This window comes from Ornithorhynchus anatinus, chromosome 11 (assembly GCF_004115215.2).
Source record: "Ornithorhynchus anatinus isolate Pmale09 chromosome 11, mOrnAna1.pri.v4, whole genome shotgun sequence".
Lineage (NCBI taxonomy): Eukaryota > Metazoa > Chordata > Mammalia > Monotremata > Ornithorhynchidae > Ornithorhynchus > Ornithorhynchus anatinus.
In genome coordinates, this window is record NC_041738.1 from 19620302 (window position 1) to 19639091 (window position 18790).

The window sequence follows — 18790 nt, forward strand, 5'->3', positions numbered from 1 at the left end:
TGGGTTGTGACGGCAGATCATTTAGGGTTCCAACATATTTAGACAGGCAGCAGTTTTTGTTGAGTGTTGACTGGCTGCCGAGCTTTGGACAAAATTCTGGAGAGTCTCAAAGAGAGTACAAGATACAGCACTTAACTGGATCAATTTAAAATCTAATGAGACAGGAAAGACTCAGATACCTAAAAACACAAATAAATATGAAAGCCAAGACACTGAAGCATAGGAGAGCTTGAAAGAACCATATAACGCGAAATGTGACGACACATATAACTACATAACCAAGAGGCTTACCAAATCTGCTAACCAATATGAGCATGATTTCCAAGGCTGAGATCAAGTATTTCAGTTCCAAGCCTGGAACGGGGCCCACCTTATAGAGTCAGTCACTCAGTGAGGATCAACTACCACTGGGGTAGGAAAGGAGACTATAAAAGATATCTTCCTCTAATAAGAATAATAATAATAATGATGGTATTTGTTAAGCGCTTACTTTGTGCCAGGCACTGTACTAAGCCCTGGGGTGGATACAAGCAAATTGGCTTGGACACGGTCTTTGTCCCAAGTGGGGCTCAGAGTCTCAATCCCCATTTTACAGATGAGAAGTGAGGTGAATTGCTGAAGGTCACAGAGCAGACAAGTGGTGCAGCCGGTATTAGAACTCAAGATCTTCTGACTCCCAGGCCCATGCTCCATCCACGACACCACCCTGCTTCCCTGTGTGGTCTCTGTCATGACCCGATATTTCCCTTCCATCTCTGCCTCTACTCACACACAATAGTCTTCCCAGTCTCTGAGGAATTCAGTCAGCTCAAATTGTAGTAATATCTCAATTGGGAGGCTGAGGGCTATTAGTGCAGAAAGACAATAGGCGTGTTCTCATTAGGGTAGAGGACCTGGTTACCATCAGAGGGAAGAGAAGTAAGCCTTGGAAAAAAAGTGAAAGACTGTTGGCTTTACATTTTCTTTTTGTTTTGCAGAGGAACCATTCTCTCACCCTCATCTTCAAAATCTCTATCTAAAAAGGGAGATTAAAACAAAGTCTCCTAATACCAACATGCATAGTGATCTCTAGGCTGAAGCAAAATCTGTTCACTTCACCACATGCTCCTAGAATCCAAGTGATTCAGAATGTCTCTCGAGAACTGGTCTATGATCCCCACATTCTTGGAAAGGGAGACTGTCGATTCTCATCGAGATGTCCTCCCTTGCCCAGCCACTGCTATACTTCGGTTTATTTTTATGTTGAACTCACTAGTGTACATTGGCAGCTGCTTTCCTCAACAATCTGCTGGAATTTCCACTGTAACCCCACTGTGATTCAGTGTTTGCTAGCTCAGCCATGAAAATTCCCCACCCTAGGCCTGAGTGGTCTAATACTTTCCACAAATATTGCTTGGCCCCCATTATGATCCAGGAATGCTCTACTCCTGAAACTCAAAACCAGTCTTTAGTTTTTCTAAAGCAATTCAGCGGGGCAACTGCCTGAACTGTGGTTGGTTCTTTCTTCTATCTGGAAAGAAAAAAAAACCCACTGAAAACTGCTAAATCATCAATAACCTCTGTCAGTGAAGTTTTTGTGACAGTAGAATCCAATGAGGGATTCAGATCCATTCCTCAGGAGCACCACGATGCTCAGCAGCTTCCATAAAATACTCTCCCCAAGAGATACCCAACAGTGCGAGGGAAAGTACTGTATTCCAGTACGTGAACTGGGGAAAGAAAATAGATGGGGGTGGGAAAAAATAAATAACAAAGCAAAAACACAATACTCTAAAAGACATAGGAGTAAGGGCTGGTTCCTAATTAAAGCAAATCCAGACCAATCATCAATATTTACTATCACTTGAGTGATTATTTTGTAAGCCCCCACTGGGTGCAGAACACTGTACTGGGTGCTGTGGTGGCTACAGAGGGAGAACAAGAGATGATTTCTGCCTCTGAACAGCAAGCAGTCAAACGTGAAAGGCATGAAAGACACAGATGCATAAACACACAAGAACAAATGGCAGAAGCATGGAACGGGAATACATTTGCCCAACTAAGGAGTGATTTGAATGATCAGAACTAGGTAAGATTCATATAGGAAGGCTTCATGGGACAATGGGCCCCTATGGCCCTTCTAGTGACAAATGTTCCCAGACAAATATTAAACTCTTTTGTACCATGGGATTTTTCCCCAGCAGTCTCCAGGGACAAGACATGCTGGCTACAAGGTTAACTGCCCCACTGTTAGCTGCTTTCCAGTGGTATGTGCGTGGACCATTCATTCATTCAATTGTATTAAGCACTTACTGTGTGCACAGCACTGTACTAAGCGCTTGGGAAAGTAATACAGCAATAGTGACAATTCCCTGCTCACAGTGAGCTCACATTACACCTCTCTGTCCTCTTTGTAGAAGAGCAACTGAAAAAAAAAGTCTGTGCCACCTGGAAAAAGGCATTTGGGAAGGGTCATTTATAAACAAGGCCATTGACCTGCTACTTTCCACTCTGCAACTCTGACTACCCAACATGTTCATTCTTGCACTGAGAGATAAAATACCCCTAGGTCTATGGGGAGGGGATGTATGGTGATATCCTTATTGCCCCTGCCTTTCCACCCTGCTGTGGCCTGGGAGGTCCGGAGCAGCTCAATTTCTGATCTCCTAAAATGTCACCACCTCTAAATGGCCTATCTCTGCAGTGTTGTTATACCTATTATATTAGATCCTGAAGGATCTTGACAATCGCTCCAGGGACCTTTCAAGTGGGTCCTGGACTGAGATCAGCCTCCAACTACCCCGGTCCCTGTCTTTCTCCTTCCGGGACTCCTTTAATTTTGGAATCCGTCCTGGCAGATTATTCATTCCTCCGGTGGTATCCTCCAGGTTTCACGCAGGAGCTCGTCCAGCTGCAGTCTAAACCATCAGGAAATGGGCCCTAGGAGGGAAGTTTAAAGGAACAGGGCTTGTTTAACTTGAAAAGGAAAGGCTAAGAAGGGACATATTGACTGCCCAACTAAACAGGTGTGTCCAAAGTCTATAGAGGACTGAATAAGAGGAAATGAACATAAATTAAACTGGAAATATTCCTTTGAGAAGCACGGAAAAATTTCCTGTCAAGTTTGGGTGATAAAGCACTTCACCGAAGGAAGTGGTAATGATGACAATGGTAATGATAGAATTTGTAAAGTCCTTACTATACATCACACACTGTTCTAAGCATGGGAGTAGACACAAGCTAATCAGATTGGACACAGTCCTTGCCCCACATGGGGCTCATAGTCCTAATTCTTATTTTCCGGTTGAGGTAACTGAGACACAGAGAAGAATAATGACTTGCCCAAGATCACAAAGCAATCTGTGTGAACCCAGGTCCTTCTGACTCCCAGGCCCATGCTCTACCCACTAGGCCATGCTGCTTCCCTGCTGGTAGAGTCTGCATGCATGAAATGCTTAAGTATAGAGCCCCAGACTGCTCGAGATGGGTGAGTCTTCCAGCTGTTCGGAGGGAGGAGGATGGACCAGTTCCCTCTGATTTGCTGATTCTCGAGCTCTTAGCAGGTCACAAATGTGGTCTCAGAAAGGCCTCCCAGGTGGGTGTCCCTTTCCTGCCTTCTTTCATCTGCAACAGCAAGGGCAGCCCTGGCCAGGGAGCCGGGGCTGTGGAGCTTAGACGATGGAGTCCCGGCTGCGGACCCCAGAGGAACCCTCGATGCATAGCCCAGGCCAGGAGCCCAGCTCATGGAGCCCAGGCTGCGAAGTCCAGATGGTGGAGCCCAGGCCATGGAGCCCCAGAGGCAGAGCACAGGCAGTGGAGCTCTGGCCAAAAAGCCCAGATGGTAGAACCCTGGCCACAGAAGAAGTGCTGACACTGGTGGCCGAAACTGGAAGGGGCCAAAGCCCCAGTTGAAGAATTCACAGTGGAAATGTATAGAGCTCATTCATTCATTCATTCAATCACATTTATTGCGTGCTTACTGTGTGCAGAGCACTGAGTGCTTGGGAGAGTATAATATAACAATAGACACATTCCCTGCCCACAACGAGCTTACAGTCTAGAGGGGAGACAGTTACCATGGTAGAATGGCTGAATGCTTTCCCTGGCCCAGCCGTGGACTACCTCTGCTCCTCCTCGGCTTGTAGGGGAGAGGGAGGAGAGATGATCTAAAGGAACTAAGGATGCTCCCCACTACTCTTTTTTTTATGGTGTTTGTTAAGTGCTTACTATGTAGCAGGCACTGTACTACGCACTGGGGTAGATACAAGACAATCAGATTGGACACAGTCTATGTCCCACGTGGGACTCACAGTCTTAATCTCCATTTCACAGATGAGGTAACTGAGGCACAGAAAAGTTAAGTGACTTGCCCAAGGTCACGCAGCAGACAAGCAGCAAAGTCCCCCTGCCTCAACCTCTGTCTGAAAGAAAGGGTGCCGAAATAGTCGAAATATCTGGAAACTGGCCTACCTTTTTTGGGCTAGGGGAAATGGTCTCCTCCAAATTCACCCCTGTGCCCACACTGGGCACGAGAACACACCACATACATCACACGATCTCATCTGCCTCACTGACTGCTGATTGATGCCAGCTGTCCTACTCCGTCACCATCACTTCAATCAGATCCTTCCTGGGGAGTACTTCGATAGGAACTCTGATTCTGAAAAGTATTTGGTCACAATGGACACCAAGAGACTGTTTTGTCCATTCCCCTTTCATCTGTGCTTACCTTAGTTCTGAAAGATAGCCTAGCTATGTGAGATCTATTTGACAGGTGGGGAAACTGAGTCAGAAGGGGCTGGGACCTTTCAAGAAACAAAAATAATCAGAACTCAGTGTTCTGAAGTTTTCTGCCTCACCCACTGACATATTTTGTAACTGAGATAGCACGGTTGACGGTGCTTTTCTAGACATAGGAAACCAGAGCCGAGCCCCTCCCAGGGATGGGGAAGAGGGTCTGAAAGAACTCTGGGATTTGGAGCGGGATAGCAGGCTTGTTCTTGGCTGTTGGCAGTGGAGAAACTTCTTGGACAGGTGGTGAGCTGCCCCAAAGCTGCTGCTCGACTTTGAAACCCATGAAATCAAAAGGAAAAAGGGGTTAGGGCAAAACTAGATTTGCTAAAGGCAAAACATTGTGGAAATTGTTCAGAAAAGCCAATTGTAGTGAGGCTCCTCACCCATGATCAAAGGCAGTCTCTGCCTTGGAGCAAGGAAATGGGCAATGGCCACTTCTGTGCTTGTTTCCAAGGATGGGCAGCTGAGATACCCAGGTGAAAGACAGGATTTCCTCCTGGCCAGTCCTGTGAGATGCTGGCGTGAGTGACCACAAAGAATGGGAGAAATTTCCTCCCCAGAGGTCTTTGACAACAGGTGCCTTTTCCAATTGCCTAGAATGATTTTGGCGTGGTCTTCTCTGAAGGCAGGGGGATGGGCTAAATGATCTAATAAAGTCTAAGCCCAAGAAATGCAGGAATGTTTTTAAGTCCCTTGCCATACATCTGTGAACGTTTCGGGTCTCAGGCTAGCTCGTGTTAGTCACAGTTTCTATTACATGCTCATTATGAATTAAGCCCTGTGCCAAGCATTGGTAATCAGATCAGACACAGTCTCTGTCCCTCATGGAGCTCAACTCTAAGAGGTAGGGAAAGCAGGTACCTTTTACAGCGAATAAACTCAGGCCCAGAGAGGTTAAGTGAGTAACTCAAGGTCACACAGCAGGTCAATGACAGATACACCCTGGAAAGCCTAATTCCTAGCCTTATATTCTTTCCATCAGTGCACACCACCACTACATTTTGAACCCTCACCTCAAAGCCCCTAATACAGTGACAAGATCCTTGAGGTTTTTGGATAGATGCCTACTGAATGAACCAAATGCAAGGTCTTCCTTTGCACTACAGCTCTGGCAGATATTCTGATTTTGCATCATTTTTTCCAAAAGGGAATTATCAGCCCCACATCCTTTTTCTCTCTCTGCCCCTTTGGGAGACTGAGGATGGGGAGAGTGAACATGCAAATCAGCTCTGAGGCTCTATAGTCTGGAAAGACAAATCCAGCAATTTCCTGCAGGTAAGGCCCTCTGTTTAGGAGTCCCTGCATTTCAAGGGAACACAGCAAATGATAAAGTCGAAGCAGCTGCATTCCAGAAACGGTTGCATCACCACACTCAAAACTTCTCTGAACACTAGCCTGATTCCCTTCCTTGCAGATGGCTCATTAAAAGCTACTTTCCAAAATGCGATTTGCAAAGGTGCTCTGTGTGTGTGTGTGTATGCATGCAAGCACGGGCACACACCCCCACCCACCCCACCCTCCACTTTTTGCTGATATTCCTTCCTCCAGTGCCTGAACCTTTCTCAACAACATGAAGTAAAAGTGGAGAGCCAAGGGCAAACTATACCTATTCTCCCAGAAAAGTTACCCTCCAACTGAACTCGGTGGAGTTTTGGGGTGAATCTTGCAAACAGCATGTAGGACATTAGCCACAGGGATTCAGAAGGAGAAAACATTTGTTCTGGCTCCAAGACATCCTTTCCAGTGACTTAGCTTTAGAACAAAGATCACCATCTACTCTAAACACACATCTAGGTAGATTGAGGAGGAATGCAGAATCAAAGGTCAGGAAGGATTTCATCTCCTTGTTTTTTAGACTGTGTGTTTTCCATAAGGCTCAAATGCCCACCCTTGTCCAGTCCTAAACTAGAACTCCTAGAAAAATAGCAAGGCCTAGTGGATAGAGCATAGGCCTATGAGTCAGAAGGACCTGGGTTCTAATCCTGCCTCTGCCTCTTGTCTGCTGTGTATCTTTGGACAAGTCACTTAACTTCTCTGTGACTCAGTTACCTCACCTGTAAAATGGGGATTAAAACTGTGAGCCCCACGTGGGACAGGGACTGTGTCCAACCTGATTAGCTTGTATCTATCCCAGCACTTAGTATTTTTTACGGCATTTATTAAGCACTCACTATGTGCCAGGCACTGTTCTAAGCACTGGAGTAGCTACAAGGTAATCAGGTTGGATACAGTCCATGGGGCTCACATTCTTAATCCTCATTTTACAGGTGAGGTAACTGAGGCACAGAGAAGTTAAGTGACCTGCCCAAAGTTACACAGCAGACAAGTAGTGGAGTCAGGAGCAGAACCCAGGTCCTTCTAACTCCCATGCCTGTGCTCTAACCACTAGGTCATGCTGCTTCCTCTGTTCCTGGGGCAGTGCCTGGCACATAGCAAGCACTTAACAAATATCACAAAAAAAAAAGCCATCATCCAGTTTGTTACCATAGAATTAATCAATCATATTTATTGAGCACTTACTGTGGGCTGAGTACTCTATTAAGCGCTTGGGCAAGTAGAACATAACAGAGTTGGTAGACACAGTCCCTGCCCACAACAAGCTTTAATTTGAGCATCAGTAACCAAAATAAACAGAAGTTGGGAAATTCATTCATTCATTCAATAGTATTTATTGAGTGCTTACTATGTGCAGAGCACTGTACTAAGCACTTGGAATGAACAAGTCGGCAACAGATACAGTCCCTGCCGTTTGACGGGCTTACAGTCTAATCGGGGGAGACAGACAGACAAGAACAATGGCAATAAATAGAATCAAGGGGAAGAACATCTCGTAAAAACAATGGCAACTAAATAGAATCAAGGCGATGTACATTTCATTAACAAAATAAATAGGGTAATACATATATACAGTTGAGCAGACGAGTACAGTGCTGAGAGGATGGGAAGGGAGAGGAGGAGGAGCAGAGGGAAATGGGGGGAAAAGAGGGTTAAGCTGCGGAGAGGTGAAGGGGGGGTGGTAGAGGGAGTAGAGGGAGAAGAGGAGCTCAGTCTGGGAAGGCCTCTTGGAGGAGGTGAGTTTTAAGTAGGGTTTTGAAGAGGGGAAGAGAATCAGTTTGGCGGAGGTGAGGACGTGGCCCAGGGATCGACGGCGGGATAGGCGAGACCGAGGGATGGTGAGGAGGTGGGCGGCAGAAGAGCGGAGCGTGCGGGGTGGGCTGTAGAAAAAGAGAAGGGAGGAGAGGTAGGAAGGGGCAAGGTGATGTAGAGCCTTGAAGCCTAGAGTGAGGAGTTTTTGTTTGGAGCGGAGGTTGATAGGCAACCACATAGGGAAAGGGAAAGGGAAGACAAGGTAACTATATTTCGTAGTTCTCAAACTGCTGCCTTCCATGAAATATATCGACAAGAAAATCTGGCTTTTATCACACTGGGAGCAATCGGAATAATAAAATGGCCCATATTTAGGAGGCATTTCTCTGTGCAAGAAGAACCTGTCACAGATGTGGTTATGGGAATACACAGCTGTGTAGGAATCTACACTTAGACACTGAAATTTCTGGGCAACAGGGCTACTAAGCTGGGCATACCGAGCTCAGCTTGAGAATGGGATGCTAGCAGAAGTGAGAGAAGGGCAAGCTCAGTTGGGAGCTAGGTCAGACTGGAGGCAGGGGGCTGGATCACATCTCTCCTGTAGCGTGGAAGCTCACTATGGACAGAGAACATGGCTCTTGTCTTTGGTGTGCTTTCTCAAGTGCTTACCTCACAGCCAATGGGTGCTCAATAAATACAGTTACTACTACTTGAGGTCCCTTTCAGATCTAGGTCTGTAGAGACAAAGTTCTTGAGAAGGAAGGATTCAACTCAGCCAGGCAAAACTCAGGACCAACAGTTGGCTTTTGTATCTCCAAAGTCAGTTACTTGGCACTGGTATCTCAAAAGCCAAAAGTAAATTCATTCATTTATTCAATAGTATTTATTGAGCGCTTACTATGTGCAGAGCACTGTACTAAGCGCTTGGGATGAACAAGTCGGCAACAGATAGAGACAGTCCCTGCCGTTTGACGGGCTTACAGTCTAATCGGGGGAGACGGACAGACAAGAACAATGGCAATAAATAGAGTCAAGGGGAAGAATATCTCGTAAAAACAATGGCAACTAAATAGAATCAAGGCGATGTACAATTTATTAACAAAATAAATAGGGTAACGAAAATATATACAGTTGAGCGGACGAGTACAGTGCTGCGGGGATGGGACGGGAGAGGTGGAGGAGCAGAGGGAAAAGGGGAAAAAGAGGGTTAAGCTGCGGAGAGGTAAAGGGGGGATGGCAGAGGGAGTAGAGGGAGAAGAGGAGCTCAGTCTGGGAACGCCTCTTGGAGGAGGTGAGTTTTAAGTAGGGTTTTGAAGAGGGAAAGAGAATCAGTTTGGCGGAGGTGAGGAGGGAGGGCGTTCCAGGACCGCGGGAGGACGTGACCCAGGGGTCGACGGCGGGATGGGCGAGACCGAGGGACGGTGAGGAGGTGGGCGGCAGAGGAGCGGAGCGTGCGGGGTGGGTGGTAGAAAGAGAAGGGAGGAGAGGTAGGAAGGGGCAAGGTGATGGAGAGCCTCGAAGCCTAGAGTGAGGAGTTTTTGTTTGGAGCGGAGGTTGATAGGCAACCACTGGAGTTGTTTAAGAAGGGGAGTGACATGCCCAGATCGTTTCTGCAGGAAGATGAGCTGGGCAGCGGAGTGAAGAATAGACTGGAGCGGGGCGAGAGAGGAGGAAGGGAGGTCAGAGAGAAGGCTGACACAGTAGTCTAGCCGGGATATAACGATTATTCAAAAGGTTGGGAGGTGGTGGTGAAAGTGGTGGAAGAGGGAGTGTGGGGAACCATGGCAGGCAGGAGGGGTGCCTAATTTACTTCCAACTGACTCGGATTCCCGCCAGGGTTATTTCTCCAAGGTCCAACAGGGAATCACGTGGGAAACTGGGAAAATAATCCTGAAATTTACCACCCACATCCCTGGGTTCCTTTCTTTCCCAGAGGTGGGGCTTGGAGGCCACCAACAATGGGGTCTTGCCGAGTAACGGTGGGCGTTTTTCTGCCTCCCGGGATATGGGGCTGAGGCTTTTGGAATGAGCACTTCATCTTCCAGGAATCCAGGGATGGGAGTCAGATTGCAGCTGCTTTATGCATGTGTTTGGCCTTGTGGCACTTAGACTAGGTCCTGGTGGAATCAGCTGCTACTGCTCTAGCCAGTTGTCTAGCAGCTCTTCCATACTGCGTGTTTTTACTATAAACTTTGAAGAACGCTGTTGTAGAATTAGGAAACAGTCTGTTGATGACATGCATCTGTCTACATAGAACACAGTGTGATGTTAGAAGTGGTTGTGCTCGGATGTAAGTTTTCCATAATGCAGGGATCATCAAGCCCTGCCCACATCACTGCCCACAGCGAGCTTATATTCTCAAAGGGGAGACAGGCAGTAGGATAAATAATTATGGATATGTGCTGTAGAGCAGAGGAAGGGGTGAATAAAGGGCGCAAATCCAAGTGGAAGGGTGACACAGAAGGAAGTGGGGGAAGAAGAAATTTTTATATATTTATTTATATATGTATTTATTCATATTAATATCTGTCTCCCCTTTTAGACTGTGAACTCAGTGTAAGCAGGGAATGTGTCTACGAACTCTGTTGAATTGTATTCTTCCAAGCGTTTAGTACAGTGTTCCGCACACAGTAAACTCTCAATGAGGCCCTAGTTGGGTAAGGCTTCTTGGAAGAGATATGCCTTCAGAAAGGCTTTATAAGTGGGGAGGGTGATCATCTGTCAGATATGACTAGGGAGGGCATTCCAGGCCACAGGCAGGATAAGGGCAAGAGGTCAGCAGTGAGATAGATGAGATCAGGGTACAGCGAGGTGGTTAGCATTAGAGGAGCAAAGAGTGTAAGATGGGTTGTACTAGGACAGCAATGAAGTAAGGTAGGAGAGGGCAAGGTGACTGAATGCTTTAAAAATGATGTAGAGGTGGATGGGCAGCTACTGAAGGTCCTGAGGAGTGGGGAAACACAGACAAAAATGTTTTTGTAGAAAAATGATCTAGGCAGCAGAGTGAAGTATGTCCTGGAGTGGGGAAGAGACAGGAGGCAGCAAGATCAGCAAGGAGGCTGATGCAGTAATCAAGGTGGGATAGGATTAGTGCTTGGATTAACATGTTAGCAGTTTGGATGGAGAGAAAAGACGGGATTTTAGTGATGTGAAGGTTGAACTGACAAGATTTAGTGACAGATTGAATATATTGGTTGAATAATAATAATACTAATTATGGTATTTGTTAAGCGCTTACTATGTGCCAAGCACTGCTCTAAGCACTGGGGTAGATATAGAGTAATGAGGTTGTCCCAAATGGAGCCCACGATCTTAATCCTCATTTTACAGATGAGGTAACTGAGGCACAGAGAAGTTAAGTGGCTTGCCCAAGGTCACATAGCAGACAAGCGGTGGGGCCAGAATTAGAACCCACATCCTCTGATTCCCAAGCCTGCGCTCTTTCCATTAAGCCATGCTGCTTCTCTTGAACGAGAGATGAATTGAGGACAACGCCAAGGTTACGGTCTTGTGAGACAAGAAGGATGGTGGTGCTGTCTACAGTCACAGGAAAGTCAGGGGAAAGACGGGGTTTGGGTGGGAAGAGACTGAGTTCTGTTTTAGACAGTCTAAAGTGTGGGCAGGACATCCAAGTAGAGATGTTACCGCACTGTAGGGGAGCTGAGTGTGGTTTCAATTCTGCCTCCCACAGTCCAGAGGATGCATCCTAATGAGTCAAATTTTCTGAAAGAGACCTAGAGAGGTCATTTATAATCTATCCAACTGCCTCTGCGGTGGGCAGCACCCAGGCCACACCATAAAGAGAGTTATCCACCCTTTTTCTTTAAAAAATCCTCTGCCAGATGGGTTTCGGTATTCATTCATTCTTTCTTTCATTCAGTCATATTTACTGAGCACTTACTGTACTAAATGCTTGGAAGAGTACAATACAACAATAAACAGTCACATTCTCTGCCCACAACGGGCTAACAGTCTAGAAGGGGGCGACAGACACTGATAAAAATAGATGAAATTACAGATATGCACATTAATGCTGTGGATCTGGGATGGGGAAGAGCAAAGGGAGCAAATCAAGGCGACGTAGAAAGGAGTGGGAGATGAGAAAACATGGAGCTTAGTCAGGGAAGGCCTCTTGGAGGAGATGTGCCTTCAACAAGGCTTTGCAAGTGGGGAGAGAAGTTGCCCATAGGATTTGAGGAGGGAGGGCGTTCCAGGAGATAGGCAGGATGTGGGCTACGGGTCAGAAAAAGACAGGAGATGGAGGCACAGTGAGAAGGTTAGCACCAGAGGAGCGGAAGTGTGCTGTCTGGGTTGTAGGAGAGAAGCGAGGTGAAGTAGGCAGGGGCAAGGTGGTGAAGTGTTTTAAGGCCATAGCACTTCCCAAATCCTTCCGGCTGCAATTTAAGTTTGCTGTTCTCAAAGGCTTATCAGGGCTCACCTGACTTCCCTTCACATAAAAGTAATTTATCCTCTCCTTTGCTCTTTCTCACCTCAAACTCTGAACATGCTGAGTTTCCAGCCCACCTATTTTTGCAGGTCTTTCCCACATTTTGTCTGGAATAATTCTAAAGATCCTGCAAGGGCTGGGACCCTGCTCTCTGGTGCAGCTGTCTTAGGGCTTAATGCACAGCTCTTTAGGGGTCAAGACAGCTGTGCTCCAACCCAGGGGCCCCACGAGCTGGCTAAGAGAGGGACCCTGCACAAGGAGACTCGTGTGGCTCAGGAAAAAAAATGGTAAGAACGCATCAGCTGACAGTTCCTTTTCAGGAAACATCTTTCTGAGCTTCCTCTCCCATGTCATATCTCCCCAAAGGAAGCTGGCCTGGTCTTGTCTTATCACCTAAAATGAAGAAAACAGAGATAACCTCAGTCACTTCCCCAAGGGGGCTGGGGGGGGGGGGGATTTCCCCGCCTTCCCAGCCCCCTTCTGGGAAAGGCCCTGGCTGATTGCTCCCTGCCCTTCCCCCACCCCGGAGCTCCCAATTGCTAATCTCTCATTAAGTGACTCGGAAAGAATGCACGATCAGTCCCTCAACTCCAATCCAGCATTATGGATGCGATGCATTTAGGAGACAGCAGGCAGGCCCATTTCATGGCTGTCAGATGTAAAAAAACACATGCAATTCTCCCAGCCATTTGTCTGGGGAACAGACTGGCAGGCGTTACTGGCAAGAAAATAAGCTGGCCACTAGTCTACCTAGGCAGATTGGATGGGATGGGGCTGATTCTTTTTGCCATGAGTCTAGATGATTTTGGCCCACAATTTCAGAGGCTGCAAATGCCCATGCTTGGGAAAGGGGTGTCCCTAGGTGCCCCTTGGATCGATCTAGACATAATTGCTCTTTAGGTGGATGAAAGTCTTAAGAGATACGTTTACTCAGTCCCAGCTTTCCAAAAAAGTTCATGAACTTTTCCGGGAGCATCCAACTAGCCATAATCAGCAGCACGATCTCGACTGTGTGAATTGCTGCTGGGAAAAGGGCTATGGTTCCACTACCAACAGAAAGCTTGAAAGCCAGGGCTTGGGAGCAGGAGTTATATGGCTAACCTAACATGGTTGAAGGAAGCCACTGGGGTCCCTCCAAAACAGAACCACTGGCTTACCCTCAGAAAGCCTTTCAAGTCTCATTGCTTGCCCTGGCCAGTAGCAAACTGGCAGGAAATGAGGGTACTGGCTGTTCTTTAAAGCTTGGAGGATGTTACTACTGTCCTTGTGAAAATGGGTGTAAAGGAATGTGCTGCTGCTTTGTCAGCTTGCTTTCAGGCCTGGGCATTCTGGTGGATCAATTTGTATAACTGGTTCCAAGCTGGGGTAGAGGTACTGACAAATCACCATTACATATAGGCCTATGGGCCCTCATTTTAGCCTGCACAAAGCAATTAATCAATCAATCAATGGCATTCATTGAGCACTTAGTGTGGGCACAGCACTGCGCTAAGCACTTGGACGAATACAAGAGAGTTGGAAAATATATTCCCTGCCCAAGACCTGGGCTCTAATCCTACTACTCCCACTTGTCTACTGTGTGATCCGGGGCAAGTCACTTAACTTCCCTAGACCTTAGTTTCTTCATTTGTAGACTAGAGATTCAACATCTGTTCTCCTTCCAACTTGGACTGTGGGCACGATGTGGGAGAGAAACAGGGTCTGATTTGATCATATTTATCTTCCCCAGCATTTAATACAGGGCTTGGCACATAGTAAGCACTCAACAATTACCACAATTATCTAATAAAGGAAGCCAAAGTCACTATTAGGGCATTCCCTCAACAGGGTCTCAACAGCATGTGTCCCAACTCCCTTCACACAGCACCTACACAAACACAACCATCTTTTTCTTTCTTTTCCCCCCACTTGTGTTTGGAAAAAAATTCAAAGAACTCACACTCCACAGATGGAATCTATGGGTGTCACATTTTCTGGCAACAGCTGTAAACTGAACGTCTGGAATCCATAACCTCTTTTGTTACACTCATCAGACAGTTTTTGATTGATATTCATTTGGGTATATTCACACAAATTTGTTTTGAACCAACTCTGACCACCACATAGGTGTGTTTGTGCCACCTCACAGTTTTGGCATTTCTTCTGAACGCAGTGCACACTGCAACTATTTACAACTATGGACTACTGATTCATTCACTCATTCTTTCAATTGCATTTATTAAGCGTCTACTGTATGCAGAGGACTGTACTGAGCACTTGGGAAAGTACAATACAACAATAAAACAGTGACATTCCCTGCCCACAACGAGCTCAGAGTCGAGAGTGGGGGAGACAGATATCAATACAAATAAAATTAAAGATACATACATAAATGCTGTGGGCTTGGGGGGGTGGAACAAACGGAGCAAGTCTGGGCAAAACAAAAGGGAGTGGCATACGAGGAAAAGTGGGGCTTAGTCTGGGAAGTCCTCTTGGATGAGATGGGCCTTCACTAAGGCTTTGAAGGGAGGGGAGAGTAATTATCTGGCAAATTTGGGGAAGGAAGGCCTTCCATGCCAGAGGCAGGATGTGAACCAGGGGTCCGCGGTGAGACAGATGAGATCAGGGCACAATGAGAAGGTTAGCATTAGAGGAGCAAAGTATGAGGGCTGGGTTGTAAAAGGAGAGAAGCGAGGTGAGGTAGGAGGGGCTAAGGTGTTGGAGTGCTTTCAAGCCAATGGTGAGGAGTTTTTGTTTGATACAGAGGTGGATAGGCAATCACTGGAGAATTGTGAGGAGGGGAGGTGACATGTCCTGAATGTTTCTGTAGAAAGATGATCCAGGCAGCGGAGTGAAGTATGGACGGAGTGGGGAGAGATAGGAGGTTGGGAGATCAGCAAGGAGGCTGATGCAGTAATCTAGGCAGGATAGGATAGCCATCCACGGCTGTTTCCAAGCCCCAAAGCACTTGACAACAGTTGAGGGCCAAGGAGTCATTCTTGGCATGAACAGCTGACTTGAAACCTGTTGCTTGGTCTAGGGACAGGTGGACTTCATTAAAAAAGAGTAGAAGAGTGGAGATGATCTTTAATGTCTCCAAAGTTAAACAGAACTAAAGAACCAACATAAAGAAAGAGTTCTGGACCACTCCACTCCATTTGCCAGCATTTGAACTAATTCTGATGCACAATTTAGAGATAAAGATTTAAAGATAAAAGTCTATGAGGTTTTTTTAAAAATTATTTTACCTGGAAATGTCCCTTTGCAGATTATGTTAAGCTTTAATACCTAAATTGACTTTTCTCAGAATTACAAATTACTCTGGCTTGAGTTCCAATTGCAATATTTTTTTTCTGGGCCATGAAGGGATTCCGTAGTTATCACTCAACCAGCAACTGACAAAACATTCGCAAACCTGAATCACACAGGTTACCAGATTAACAAAGCAATATTTGATACGTAATAGCTTAATAGGTGGCTTGGTTGAGCTGATCCACATAAACTCTCCAGTCTAAAGAAACGATCCAAAGAACTTAAGCATCATATTTTTTCTTGATGATGTTTTGTTCTGTTTTGCTTTGTTGTCTGTCTCCCCTGTTTAGACTGTGAGCCCGTTATTGGGCAGGGATTGTCTCTATCTGTTGCCAAATTGTACATTCCAAGCGCTTAGTACAGTGCTCTGCACATAGTAAGCACTCAAAAAATACTACTGAATGAATGAATCGGATAGCAGCAGCAGCACCTATGGCCCCCAAATCTGGTCTACAGACCCTTTCCTAGACATAGGGTCCTAAAAGATCACTGCAAAGTACATCTGCTAACGGGAGAGAGATCTAAGACCTGAGACTTAGGATGCCGGGTCAATTTAGATTAATGCCTAAAAATTAATGAACAATGACACCCGGCAGCAGATTATATGGCAGAGAGGGAGGTTAAATCTTTCCAGATGGTGGTACACCCCTCCATAAGGTTCGGGCAGGTTTAATCCTTGTCCATCCTTTTACCATTTCCTATCAGCTTCTTCACCTGTTGTTCACTGCTCCCCCAGTTAAGTTCCATGAAAGAAAGCTTCAGTGAGAGCAAGTCCCCATAGCAGCGCCATAAATGGGGAAGACGGGGTGTGAAGATGCCTGTGCTTTCCGGCTTTTATTAGTAGACAACAAACAAATCAAAGCTCATTCCTGAACTGAATTAGCAAATGTTTCTGAGCCGAAAACTGCACACTCTCATGCGGCTGGGTCTATCCAACAATAAGCGTTTGTTGGGGGGAGTGAATGTGACACTGTCAGCCTTAGCACCCCAGCCAGGAGCTGGACATTCCTGACACCCTTGTCCTCTAGCTGGCCCCTGCTCACTTACTTATCTTCCCTGACCCCTTTTGTTTTGAGAAAACAAATGCAGGCAAAGGGTGTGGTCACCTCTCATGGCCACAACCACATGCTGGATCGCCCGGGAGCCCTGAGATTTCCCCAGAGCCCTCTTTCCATCATCACTACAATGAAGGTTGAAATCGAGTACCTGGGCAGATGTTCAAAGTAAACACTGAGATGTTTTTTCCAAAAACAGTTTTCTTCCTCTTTCCAGTGTCATGGCCTGGAAAGTGGCAGCCGGTGGTAAATGGGTAGTAAACTGGTAAATAACGGCCCTGGAAAGACTGACCTTTTGGAAAAGGAAGACTGTTTCCCCATGCTCAACTCCCTTCCCTCCCACGGAGAGAGATGGGGATCCAGGCATCCCAAATGGGGACTACCAGGTATTTTGCCCAGTGAGCTGGGCACAATGGACTGTCATCAAGTGACGGTGAAATTCATTCATTCAATGGTATTTGAGCGCTTACTATGTGCAGAGCACTGTACTAAGCGCTTTGAATGTAAGATTCGGCAACATATAGAGACAATCGCTGCCCAGTGATGGGCTTACAGTAGTATTGTCCTCGGCTTGGCCTGGTTTCAGACACAGCCATGGGAAAACGACTGACCCCCAGGCAGAGTTGGGGGGAGGTGAAGGGTAGTGCCCGGGAAAAGAAAAGCAACGACCAATCCTGGGGATCCACTTTTCCTCACCCCAGAATGTTCCCTCCTTCTTGCCCTGACACTCTCTGGGGTTTATCCCTTTAACCCGGGAGCCGACTCCTAACCTCAAAGCCTTTCCCCAGCTCCATCTCCCGCCTTCCCCCAAGATACCGTCACAGGCTATGGCCAAGTGGCCCTGCCACCTAATGCCCCGGGCACTGCTCTGGCATCATCCTCTCCCCGCTCCCCCGCCCCTGTCCTCTCCTCCGCCCAGCAGCATCCTCCGGGCTCCGGAGCTCGGTGCCCCTTGGCCGGTCAAAGCTGCCGATGGCCGGCCCCCCGCCCCCCGGCCACCCCAGGCCCGACGGAACCCGCACTCACCCCGCAGCAGCAGCGGGAGCAGGAGGAGCCGGGGCAACGGGGACCAGAGACAGAGTGGCAACCCCCGTTTTAGCGCCATGTCGCAGAGGAGCCGAAGGGCCGGAGCCGCCAACGCCGCCGCCCGGCTCGGTGGCCGCCCCGCACTGCGCCTGCGTCCCGCCCGCCCTGCCTCCCACGGAACCGCCCCCCGTTACCATAGCGACCGCCGGGCCGTCCCCATGGCGACGGGGATGCGGAGAGCTGGTTGCCATGGCCCAAAGGATGCTACCGCGCCGAGCTCGGAAGGGGGAATGCATAGTGTTCGAATACAGGGGATGGCGGCGGAAGTGCGGGCTGGATAGGGAAAGGCTAAGTTCCAGATAGAGGGGGCTGGTAGAGCGAAGCAGCGTGGCTCAGTGGCAAGAGCCCGGGCTTGGGAGTCAGAGGTCAGGGCTTCAAATCCCGGCTCCGCTGCTTGTCGGCTGTGTGACTTCACTTCTCTGGGCCTCAGTTACCTCATCTGGAAAATGGGGATGAAGACTGTGAGCCCCACGTGGGACAACCTCATCACCGCAGCGCTCAGAACGGTGCTTTGCACATAGTAAGGGCTTAACAAATACCACTATTATTATTATTTTTACTCCAGGAATATCACACTTGTCTTTTAGAGGAAACAGTTTGGAAAGGAGTGGAGGGACGGGGATAACCCATTTTTTTCGGGTCTGAATTCGAACAGGAAACCCTGTACACATTGCAAAGTACCGGTTCACACTGCTCGGCACATTATGGTGTACAAAGTCTGCTATGCGACCTTGGGCGAGACACTTAATTTCTCTGTGCCTTAGTTACCTCATCTGTAAAATGGGGATTAAGACTCTGTGCCCCACGTGGGGCGCGGACTGTGTCTAACACGATTAGCCTCTATCTGCTCCCAGTACTTAGTACAGTGCCTGGCACAGAGAAAGAACTTAACAAATACCATTTTTTTAAAAAGATGATTAGAAAAGAGTTGGAACGATTTTGCATTCTGTGGAGGGGGTGATGAGCCCCAATGACTTTGGTTCAGTGAGGGTGGTCTTTGTTCAAACCTTTGATACTGGAGTCTAGTTGTTTTATTATTGTTTACCTGGAC

The 18790-nt window shown here is 47.3% G+C and overlaps 1 protein-coding gene across 1 annotated transcript in view; it reads right to left on the bottom strand.

Annotated features, from left to right (window-relative positions):
• The window catches only part of JAM3 (junctional adhesion molecule 3), a 76214-nt gene extending 58391 nt beyond the window's left edge, over positions 1-17823 (bottom strand). Inside the window, exon 1 of the mRNA XM_029075462.2 lies at positions 17680-17823. Coding sequence (XP_028931295.1) covers positions 17680-17758 — 79 coding nt within the window. The 5' untranslated portion in view covers positions 17759-17823. The remainder of the gene's footprint in view (positions 1-17679) is intronic.
• Positions 17824-18790: the final 967 nt, after the last annotated feature.